Source organism: Fundulus heteroclitus, chromosome 16, assembly GCF_011125445.2.
Source record: "Fundulus heteroclitus isolate FHET01 chromosome 16, MU-UCD_Fhet_4.1, whole genome shotgun sequence".
Taxonomy (NCBI): domain Eukaryota; kingdom Metazoa; phylum Chordata; class Actinopteri; order Cyprinodontiformes; family Fundulidae; genus Fundulus; species Fundulus heteroclitus.
This window is the reverse complement of record NC_046376.1, coordinates 29370348-29382694: the sequence shown is the minus strand read 5'-3', so window position 1 is coordinate 29382694 and position 12347 is coordinate 29370348. Positions and strand designations below refer to the sequence as shown.

At 40.1% G+C, this 12347-nt stretch overlaps 1 protein-coding gene across 2 annotated transcripts in view; it reads left to right on the top strand.

Annotated features, from left to right (window-relative positions):
- LOC105929903 (myosin-10) overlaps positions 1 to 12347 on the top strand; it is a 76256-nt gene that overhangs the window by 18463 nt on the left and 45446 nt on the right. For both annotated transcript variants that reach the window (XM_036148385.1, XM_012867834.3), the window contains exon 4: positions 12114 to 12141. In XM_036148385.1, the coding sequence (XP_036004278.1) occupies positions 12114 to 12141 (28 nt within the window). The remainder of the gene's footprint in view (positions 1 to 12113; positions 12142 to 12347) is intronic.

Genomic DNA, 12347 nt, shown 5'->3' with positions numbered 1-12347 from the left:
TAGAAACAAAATGCCTGAAAACCCAAATCAACTGAAACAAATACGCAAATACAGTATGTGAGCAAAATGAAGCCATTGCAAAATAGTTCTTCCAGAAACTATTGATACATGGTCTATATATTTATTTTTCCCATGACTAATGCTGGCTCCTTCTCATTTTCCAAGTTTATTTTAATGCTTATTTTTGTAGTTAGAAGCGCACAGAGACTCGGAAATCCTAATTCAATAACCCCAGGCAAAAAGTAGAAAACTCATACATCTTATTTGATAAACTTTCTGTTTTTTTGCCAAATTTCTTAGTGTGCAGTTTAGGGATTGCCCTGTTTGGGCAGACTATGCCGTGAAAACGACAGAGCATATCAACAGCCTGGAGTGGACTCCACCCTCCCTCACTATTGTGGGTAATGAGAGCACTGTTGATGTTTTTTCTGCTATTTTGATTCTGCTGGTAATTTGTCGGAATGCGGCAATTTGCTTACCGAACCAGAAAAAGTAAAATTATGTGTGGCCATGCCTCTCAGGTCTCCATGTGGCGCTTCATGCGTTAGTGTGCACCTTTTGTGAACGATAATCAGTAATCTAATCTTTTTAGAAAATCACAGCCTTTCTCCTCATTGCCTCAGGAAGAGGCAGAACTATTAAGTCTAAATTCGAGGTTTATTGAAAATCCATTTCAGTGTTACCACAAGTATTTTTGTTTCATTACATCATTGCAATATGGTCGGAAAGATATTTTCAGAGCTGGAGACACAAACTAAGTTTAATTCAAAGAAAGCGTCTTCTTTAAAGCCCAGTGATGTTTATCTGTTCCATCCAGTACCCTAACATGTGAAACATGTGGCTCTCCACTACACCGTTCTCGCTCCCACAGTCTCATATGTCCCCCCCCTTTTTTTCCTTCCAGACTTTTCTCATTTCACCCCTACATGAGAAGCATTTGAAAAATGTGCTTTGTGGGACTTGAAAAGGGAAAGACTCCAAAAGCCCATATGAATTCTCTCGGTAGAGCAAAGCTCAGCATAAGACAAGTCTCAGAAGTCAAATCCTAGCTGACAGGACACTGACTAAAGTAAATCAGTATAACATGGGAAATATTTTTCCAGCCACATGTGCAGTAACCCCTTCTCCAATGTTTTGCTTATCTTTATAAATTATATTTTCCGTCAGGGAAATTTCAAAGCATTGTCACATTTTCCTCTGTGTTCAGTTCATGTATCTTCTCTTCACCGAAGGTTTTGAGTGTGTAGTACTACATACTCATTTGGTACAGAAAATCTTTTCTAACTTCTGTAAATAAGAAATTGGCAAGTCCTCAAACCAACCTTTTCACTTGTAGCAACAACTAACAACTTAAAGTATGAACACCAGCACAGAGATGTATGAAAACTGTTAACTTAAAAGTAATTTGCCACACAGCCTTTATACTTTCCTAGCTCGACTGCATTTATCAGTGAGTAAACACATGATTTGGTAATAAATCTGCAGTTAAGTCCAAACATATCCAGTGGACGGAGCAGATAACAGACACAATCACCTGATTAAGGCTGAATTTAACAGAGGAGAGGAGTTTGTGAACTGTGTATACTGTATTTTATAATAATGACCATGGCCATGACAAACTTTGACTCGAGGATAAGAAACGTAGAAGCATGTAAGTGATATGGTTTGTTTAATTTGTGTAATCTTTTGCTAAAAGTTAAAGCTAGTCTAATTAGATATAGGCTGCGTGGAGTTCTTAATGAAACAGCTTTCCCTGTGATTTAGAGGCGTGCATTCAGTGAGTTAGCTCAAGACGGCCACAAACTAACAAACAGATGACATCTCCTCGACGACACGTTCTTTCTTCAGACATCACGCGAGGAGACCGCCCCCTTTGAGGGGTGTGTCTAAGCTTAGAGAAAGCCATGTTTGCGTGAGATCGGGGCTCTTCATCTGCAGGACGTTGCCCGGGTTGTTTTGTTGTAAGGGTCCAGCGCTGGATCCTTGTGATTATTTCTCTGCTGTATTAGAATAAATGGTTAAGCTAAACTCTGAAGTTGAGTCATCCAAAGAGGGTGTTTATAGTGGTAGCTGCTTGGAGAAGTTAAAAGAACCAGGCGGAGCGACCATGTTAGAGTGTTACTGGGTGTGTACACATAAGTATGAACATAAGGTTAGCTCTGGTGTTTACGGGGAGCTCAGACTGCCATAAAGCAGCGCTCTAGGTCACATGACCCATTCAGAGCTAGATCCGCACCTCTCACGCTACAAAGAAGGCGTTGATACATCCCAAGTATATTGACAAATAATTTAATATATCTCAAATTAAGGTAATACTTGGATCAAAATGCACACAGTGCTGCTTTAAGGTTCAGGGATTGGACCTGGCACCCCATAATGTTACTCTGGATGCTCTGGATCTAAATGCTCCTCACCTTCCGGTGAGAATCGGGTTGTTGTCTTGCTGAGACATCCATTTCAAGGGCATTTCTTCTTCGACGTAAGGCAACATTACCTTTTCAAGTGTTTTGACGTATTAAAGATGACCCAGAATCACTGGTAAATAGACCTGTAGTAAAAGAGGAAACATGATACAAGTGCCACCATGGTTTGCAGTGTACTTTAATTCAATGTTTAGGGGTCGTCTGACAAGTTGCCTAGAACTGAAGAAGAACCTTTCTTCCATCAGTTCATTAAATGTTGAACTGTCTTTTTTTTAATTCAAGAGTGAATGCAACAAAGTATAGCCTCTTCAGCCCATGTCTTTTTTTGTCTTCACTTTGCAGGACTTCCTCTCGATAGCTTACGGTAGCTTCACAAAGGTGTCTTCTAGTTGTTACAGTGCTTAAAATAAACTTTCTGTCTCCTTTGATCACTGCAGCTGACATTGTCTTTCTTTGACTGTTCTTTGTTTCACTGAATTGGAAGTTTGTATTTCTTCTCTGTCTTTTGATTTTGGTTGCCATTAATTCTAGCTAATTTTAGCTCAGAAACTAATCATCTTCTGCACCTTTTTATTTTTTTCCCTTTGCACTAAACCTTTTAGAGTATGCTGCTCTTCTGAACAATACCTGGAACAAACCATTTAACTTGGACCTTTAGGGAAGAATCCACAAAAACCACATGTGCAACATCTGTTGCCTTCCTCCTTAACTAGGGGCCACCTTTTTGGCTCATGTTCTCCTCAGATAATGAATGTACTCAATAATTGAACTCCACATTGCTATTAAACATCCCCGTTTGAATGAATTGTTCAACTAGGCAAAATCAGCAGCAGGCATGTCATGGACGTTGGGTCGGGTGATTATCTATTACTCTGCTACACCTTGCAGGAAATTATTTGCACCGTTGTACTTCTGTTATTTTAAAGACAACTGTGACTACATTAAAGTTTATTATTAAATCTGCCCTAACCTTAAGTTTAAAATTATGATGAAAACATTGTATCTGTGTGTATGTGTGTGTGTGTGTGTGTGTGTGTGTGTGTGTGTGTGTGTGTCATGGATCTGTCTGCTCCCATCACACCCAGGGTCTCCCCCATACTCTGCTGTCATTTCCTCGAGGGTGGAGACATTCCATCACTCGTTATGAGCGTCTATTTCTGTCCCTGATCTCAGCTGCCAACTGGCATCACAACCTGCAACAAAGTCACAAGCACTGGAACATTTCTTTGCAAACATGTCAGCTGTTAATTCAACCATATAGTTTGATGGAAAATTCCCATTTTGTTCCTTTTTTTTTCCTCTTTTTTTTCCCTTTTGTGGTGTTATGGATCTGTGCCAGACTGAGACGTCCCTCTCTGATATCTCCATTTTCCCTTCTTCATTCTCTTATCAGATCCCTTCCCACCACACCCCCTCCATTTCTGCCCACACTCTTCACTCTCCTGAGAAGTATTCACATCCAGAAGGGAGCATCCTACGAATGTCAGTGGGATTTACTGCAGTCTATCCAAATGGCCATTTGCTGATGTGTGAAACAGTTACACCTCCCTATTCCACCAGATATTAGACTGTTACTCCAGACGTTTTGCCACTGATTGGCACCAATAGAGCTGTTGTGTATAAAGGACTCAAATTAGAATTAAATAACCAACACCCCTCCCTACATTTCCTTTTACTGTGAGAGTTTTTGCACCACTGACCTGCTGGAAACGACGACTGTTTCATTCAAAGAGGTCCCTGTGACGAGAGCGAGTTAAACCTGGTCCAGATTCTAGCAAACACTCACACTGAAATGTATACATCCACTCACCTCTGTGGAGCCTTCTGCCCTTCTGTGAATGCCTAATTGACAGCTGATTCAACAGTGTTACCGTTATTGCAGCTGAGATATTTAGTTGCTCAGTGGCTGTAAATGAACAAACACTCAGTGAAAAGACGGGTGTTGATGCACAACCTCGGTCAGAATACTTTACATACAGTACGTCATGTCTTTCCTTTACTTCTAATTGTTTCCTTTTCTTTTATCTTCTATGCCCCTGTCCCGGAATATGGGTATTCATTTAAATGAGATATATGAAATGTGTAACATAAAACTTGCATTGCATTAATGCTGTATATAGACCATATGCAGGCCAACCATAGCATACCATGGCTGTGTGAAGTTTTGATTTGCTCAAACTGTAAACTTACTTAATGTCTTTTGCTCTTTGACACAGATTCCATAATACTTCATGAACCCTAGGGGGTTGTATGAAAGTGAGCTTGGATTTCACTTTAACGTTTTCAGTCCTGCACAGTTCGGGCACGTGTATCTTTTCTACCTCACAGCTAATATCTCGACATCTGAGAAATGATTGTTTCTGACCATGAAATGTAGCTCATCGCTCCCATAGGCCCTCCTTCAGACCAGATGACGACCACAGCATAAAAAAAATCAGCTTGAGCATGGGTGGTCTGTGTTTAGTGTTGGAGAAGTATGTTAGAGTGCAAAACGAAAGCGGTGCAATCCCCATTATATGTGATAAAGCGTGAGAGCTCATTGACTCTTTTTAGCATGCACAAAACTGGAGTGGTGGGTTTGTGCTCGTTTATTATGGAGATGGCAGCATATCAGGGTCCTGGGAGATGCGTAGAGGAGCCTGGTAGCAGCACGGTCAGTTTATCTTTTACATGTGGCGTGCGCTCACTGGTCTTCAGGGAATTTGATGAAGGGGTGGTCATGCTGGCATGCCAAGCTCATTAAACGCACATTAGGCTGACTGGGCTGCAAGTATTTTAATATAACTCTCGTGGCACAGCTGCTTGATGAATTTCGTCCTATCACAGCTATCGTTGTAACCGCAAAGATCTCTTTGAATAGTTGGAACGAACAGCCCACAAAAATAAATACTGTGCCAGACTCCATGCACAGAAATATCACTATTCGTTGTGCTTCCTGTGTGATAACAGCCCTTAGCTATGGAGAATTATGCACATCTCCAAATTGAACCCAGACAGACTGATTGAAGGAAGACTGCAGTATAAATCCAAAATGTAACTGTCACGCTGATGAAGAGAGGCCTGCGCAAAATATTGAACAAATGCCAGAACAAGGAGAAACAGGAGTTGTCAGTGCCTCATAAGGACTAACATAGGATTGTGTGAGTTCTTTTGAGAGAGCAAGTCATTACAACTTGCACCGAGACTTGGCAGAGTTTTTATGCCGGATGCACTTCCAGACACAGGGGGAATTCAAACCCCGGTCCCTCATTTTAAAGACACACACTTAGCCCGCTACACCATTGAACGACATTTTGGGTGTAATTTAGGATTATAGTATTATATTTATAATAATCGCAGAGCAACCTATAAAAAACAACTTCAGAGTTGCAATTTGATCAGACTGACAGTGAAAATATCACAAGTTGTCGATATTGTGTGCACGATTCCATTTGCATGACCACCCCATGGAGAAGCAGGTAAAGAAAATGGATGGATGGATTCCCTCTGACTGCACTCGCTGGGACGATCCTTCAGCCAAATCAAAATTATTGTTCGGGATAGCAGGCTTGGGTGTGTCATGCGTAGCTCCTCTTGCGGCTAATAAATATATAGGGAAGTTGGTAGATTTTAAAGGAACACCTCAGTGGCAGACCTATGGCCATTTCAATTTATGCTAGGATCGATGGAACAGTGGCAGTGGAAAATCTAGGTGGGATATAATAGAGCAATAGTGCTATGATTGCCTTTACACTGAAATATAATGTTCCACATTTGCAGCAATCAGGGTTCAAACCGTAATGAATGTCCTACAGACAATAAGGGGGTCTGCATGAATAAGCAGGTCACTTGGTGTGATCACAATAAAGGAGGCAGTCTAGATTTTGAAATTGATGTCACCGTCTTTTCCATGTTGTAGCCCTGAAGTCTACTTTTTTTCTAATATAGATTTGTTCTTTATTCCATTATTAAACAAAGTGAGCAAAATGATGTGTTCACTTAATCGCCGCGAAGCATGATGGATGTTAGCACAGTTGTTCAGACTTAACTTGACATTTATTCTATGCAGGTCTCCACAGACCATGATACTTCCCAGATCACTACTCCTACTGTCTGGGAATGTGAATGAGCTCTCTCTCACTCACAGATGTACACACAAACCCTCATCACACTCACACTTGCTTTGGTCATGGTGTTTTAAGTAGCTCCGGACTCTGTTCTAACTCTGCTCTAAGCCTTTATGAGCAACCAGGGGGCCGTTTTTAACATCATCTTTATGCTAAAACAGTCGTCATATTCTGCTGTGATCGGAGATTTGTGTGTGCATGAATGCTTGTGTCCGTGTAGAGGTTTACGTAGTTTTAGCGACGTATTAGAGTTTTATGTGGGAGCAGCCACTGGCTTCTGCTCAGGATTTCCCATGTGAGTAAAGACGTTGCCATGACGCTTGGATTTTCACTCTGTGCTGCTGCGTTTTATGACTTCTTTTATGAAGCAAAGAGGGGAACTGAGCCTCGATGTGGAAAAACTGTAGTATGTCCAACTACCAGGATCCCCAAAGGCTAAACTTCACGTTATGACGCCAGCTTCTTCATCATTTTGTTTTATATGCGTACTGCTTTGCATAAAATAGAATTTTTTTTTTTGGTTTTGTTCAAGAGTCTATTTGTGTCGGTAAAATAGAGCATATAAGTGAGCATAAAATAGCCATTGAATTTCCTTCAAGAAAAAATAACATTTGTGTCGTATGAGATTATAAAGAATCTTATTGTATTGGTACCAATTGAACTTCTTGACATTTTGTCACAGTAAACCCAGCAAAGCAAAGACCAGAATGTGTTTTATTAGGATTTTACATGAAAGCCTAACAAAAAGTAGCATATAATAGTAAAGTGATCAGGACATGATGCACTATTTTAAAAATTGTTATTAGGAAAAAATATATCTCAAAAGTTTTGGTGTGCATTTGTATTCAGTTTTTCCTGTTTCAACCCTTTTTAGAATCCAAGTTTGCTGCATTTGGAAATACAAATCTTTAGGTGTGTGTCCAATCCACCAGTTCCTCTAGAGTCTTTGCAAAATATCTCAGTCTCAGTCAGATTCATTGGAAAAAGTCAAGGGTTGCCACAGATTCTCAATTGTATTTAGGGCTGAACTTTGACTGGTCCAATTTAACACCCATGTATGAACTAAACTATTCCACTGTACGTTGCATGTTTATGGTTATTGTCCAAAAGAATATGTATCTGCTTCCAACTTACCATCAACTCTGACCCGCCTCCCTGCCACAACTGAAGGAAAGCATCCCCACAGCATGATGGCGATGCTCGGTTCTCTGAGGAGATGGTGGGATCAGGGCCATGTGCAGTGTTAGACTTCTGCCACATGCAGTCTTTTCTATGTCTTGCAATAAGGTTCTTGCTTCACTTCATGAAGGTTAGATTTGCATAGTGCAAAAATAATAGTTGTCCTGTTGAACTTGAACTGTGGATCTCTGCAGCTCCTGGAAAGTTCTCATGGGTCTTTTGGTTGCTTCACTGATTATTGGTCTCCTTGCCTGGCCTGTTTAGGTGGATGGCCTTGACCTTTTACTTTTTCAGTTTTGCCATACTCTTGTCTTTGTCGGATAATGGATTGAACAGTGCATAGTGAGATGTTCAAAGTTTGGGGTAATGTTTCATAACCCACCCTCCTTTAACCTTCTCCAACACTTTATCCTTGACCTTTCTGCTGTGTTCAAATGTCAACATGTTGCTGTTAGTCTTTCTAATATTCTCTAAGAAACCTCTGCAAGACGAACATTGTACTGAGATTAAATTACGCATGTGTAAGGGGGACTTGATCTAGATGATTCCATTGTATTTTATTTAGGGATATCAAAGTAAAGGGGCAGAATACAAATGCATGCAGCACTTTTCAGATTTTGTTTGCAAGAAAATTTGTGTGGTTTTCCTTCCACATCCCGATTATGTGCTGTTTGTGTTTGTCTATCACACGAAATAAATACTATAAATTATTATCTATCTGTAATTAACTATTTATTTTTATTTAAGCATTGTTTAGTTTTTTTAACAGTTAGCGCTGTTGTCTTCTTGCCTCTCTCAGGATTCATTTCAGACAGTCATTATATGACTTGTTATGCTATAAACATTGTTTGACATGGTCAAGTTGTACTGTTTTATTTGAAATCTAAAAAAAATACATGTGCCATGTTTTTTACAGACTGCTTTTCCAGTCACTGACCCTCTAATATTGGTCTCACGTTTCGGTGTTAAGCATAAATCTGTGCTGTTATAATATGTCAATTATTAGCTGATATAGTATAATACAAATATATATACACATATTTTTTTAGAGATAAAGCATTAATTGGACATGTTTCCACATATATCATATATGATAATAAACCTAAACTGTATTTTGCTATTAATTTCAAATTATCTGTATCACCAAGCCGTAATTTGGGTTAGAACTTTGAGCACCATTGACAACAAATGAATGCAGTTAGAGTCAATGTGGTAAAAATGATTTTGAAGATTAGGATCTGGTTTCAGCTGGATATGTAGGGAAAGTTTTTTGTGGCTGTGGTGAGGAAGCTGTCCTGTCCTGGATCTATGATCCGTGGCTGACGGGAATTTCAGGATCAGCCCATCTAAAGTCACAGTGTTTAGGAACAAATTAAGAACATTAGTACATTTAAAACAAATCATGTATAATTAACATTACTTATGACCAAATATTTTAGTTTGTTTTTCTTCCTTAGAATTTCCTTTCTAAATTACCATGATGAGTGGCTATAAAACTGTGAACGCATAAACCATCAACTATCTTTTTTTAGTTCATGAAAGTAATCCTATTTACTAAGAACAGGACCTCTGTTTAATGAAGAAATGTGGTTTTTGAAAACATATCTTGAAAGATTTACAGTCAACAAATGGCTTCTAAGGCTGTTCAAGCTCAGAGTTCAGAAGGGGGGTACTGGAAATGATCGGGGGTTTGTGGAGAGGAGGTCGGGGTAGGGGGGATTCCTCTGGAATTTCAAGAATGATGGTTTGATTAATTGTCATGGGGGTTACATTATTAGCAGAAAATGAAACTTTATTCACCAAATGCACCACAAATATATACTTCAATGTTTCTGTAACTACCCACTGTTTGAAATGAACTAAAACATTAGGTTGTAATATGTTGCTGCAGCAGTTTTGTGTCCGGAACTTTGTTTCTAAAGTTGATCGGTCTCTTTTCACCGCCTGAATAATTGGCTGTGAGCTGCAGAGGAAATTATGAACGCAGCTAAAAGCAACAATAGTGCTCAAATTAAAACCATCTGTTGCTGAGAAAAAGCATGTTTCTAATCTCTCCAGGCAGAGCTGTAATTTTGGAAGTAATCTGTCTTTGCACCATTCATGGGGCAAAAAGGGGAAATGAGAGCAACTAAGGGAAAGGTGAAGCACAAAGGGAGAGAAGATTTAGTGAGGCGGTAATAAGCTACTGGAAGGGAAGAGCGCCTTCTGTGTTATTGGTTCACTCCCGCGTAGCCAGCAGGGCACCTTGGGTAAACTAGATTCAGCAGTTTGTGTACTGGGGCTTGGCAAAATTATTCAAATTTGATATTTGAGCTCCTTAACAGTCTCACATTGCAACTAAAAACTTTGTTTCATTTACTAGGATTTTATACGACTGACCGACACAAAGTAGAGAATATTTGTGAACTGAATGATCAGCGGTACCTTCAATTCTGAGATTCTGGCTCTTATGGAAGATTGGCAAGAAAGAAGTCAATGTTGACATAAATCCATAAGAAGTTTGCTACAAGCCATGTAGCAGACACGTGGAAGCAGGTCGGTCAGATGAAACCAAAACTGAACTTTTTGACCTGCTCGTAAATCACTTTGGTGGGACAGAAAATGAACAACACACATTATACTGAATACACCATTTGGGTAGTAAAAGAAGGTGGTGGCAGCATCATAATGAGGAGATGTGTTTCTTCTGCAGGTACAGGTCAGCTAGTCGAAATCTATCTAACAAGACATCCAAATTTTATTTTCACAGAGAAAAATAAAGTATTTCTGATTCTGATTCTGACCTACCATCCAGTCTGATTGACCTTGAGCTTTTGCTTCAAGAAAAACAGGCAAAATACCAAGCTTTCCACACATTTTAGATGTTTATCTATAATTTTTTATATAGTTTTTTTAAAACGATGCTTTTCCTTCCACGTCACACGTCCGCACACTCCTCTCATATGAGTTTATCAACAAGAGTGATTATTTGAGGATTTTTTCTTGCTCTTCACATCATGATTTTTTGTAATATCTGAGGTTAAATCCTTTTAAGTAAACATACAAGACTGCACATATTCCACATCCTTCACAGATTAGGAACACGTGTTGGCGTCACAGTGTGAGGTCGCTCATTAAATTCTTCTGTTCAATCATGTAATTCTTAGCTGAAGCCGCTCTAAAGTAGCTGTGCAGCGAGTGTGTGTTTGGTTACAATATTCACGGTGGGTTTCGCAGTCGTCCATTTAGTCCAGTGGGAGTTGTGCTTTTGTGAAAATCACTTTTTGGTGCATATGATAGCCATCAGCTCCGTGGAGAGCGAACTATAAAATAGGAACAGGAAAAGTAATCAAGCTCCGGCTCATCAGGGGACACACCACCTCTTTAAATAAGCAGCTCATTCATCATTCAAACACACGCTTGCATATTGTTTCCTTAGTATGTTTTAAAGATGTTTCAACCTGTCCGGTTTACGATTATGTTCATCGTCAAAACAGACGTTCAATGTAAATGGAAACTTTTTACAATCATGTAATAATCTGCAGATGTACACAGTCAGGCGAATGTTACTTGTTACAACCGTTTGCTGCCTGCAAGACGTTTACACTCCGGTGCGGGAATAAAAGGTCATCTTTCTGGTGAAAGATAACACCTCGGAGCTGTCCGAGCCACCTGTGTAAACCGACCAGCGTAAGGAAGGGGTGGGGGAAATGTCTGTGGAGCTGCCAGTTCTGGTAACACTCTTAATCCTGAAGATTGTATGGCTTTCAGGCAGCCATTTCTGCCACGGGAGGTTTACAGCTCAACCCTGTCTGCAAAGGTGCGCTTATACTCTGGTCTCAGAGTCAGATAAACCCACAATGAACGACATCTTCTAAATCAGCGTGTGCTCTGATTGTGGCAACATGAAAAACAACGGAAAGCACGTTGTATGTAATAAACATGTCGGGTCCTTGTTGAACGTTATCTCCAAGGCTCGCTGTGGTGCACAGTAGGTTAGCCGTCGCAGTGGGCAACACTAAGCCCGTCATCCGGCCTCGGATCGAGGACTATAGTGACGAAAGCTGTTTGAGCTTTGGTTACTGCTCTGGCAGTCAGTTCTGGGGTCATCGCACAGCATGGCTTTGCCCTACTAGCCAGGCTGAGGGATGGCTGTAAACCATCCTGTCAACGCGCTGTTAGTGCGACTTTGAAGCAGTGAGTCAGAATGCCGTGTCAGCAATAATTATTACGCATCATTATGGGAAAATACAACCAGGTCGGGTTCACCATAACTAACATTTACAGCATTATCAACGACCTCACCTTTATGTTGGTGTGCAGTAATGGAGGCTTTGGGTTGAGAAGCTTGGCCAGTAGAGGACATGCTTGTTATTGTTGTGGTTAAACCAGAAGATGCTGACAGTTTTCCTTTTTCTTCAAACAGATCGAGAGGACCAATCAATCCTTTGCACGTGAGTACCGCTCTCTTCGTTCTACTCTGTTCCTAAGGTTGTGTCTAAGGACATATGCTAATACGTTCCCTGAGTGAGTCTTGCTCTAGCACTTTGCATTGTTTCTGTACTGAAATGTACTGAAATGTGCTATATAAATAAATTTGCCTTGCCTTGCCTAGTGCTTAGCGGGCTGGTAAATGAAACCTTCAACAGATAAATATTAT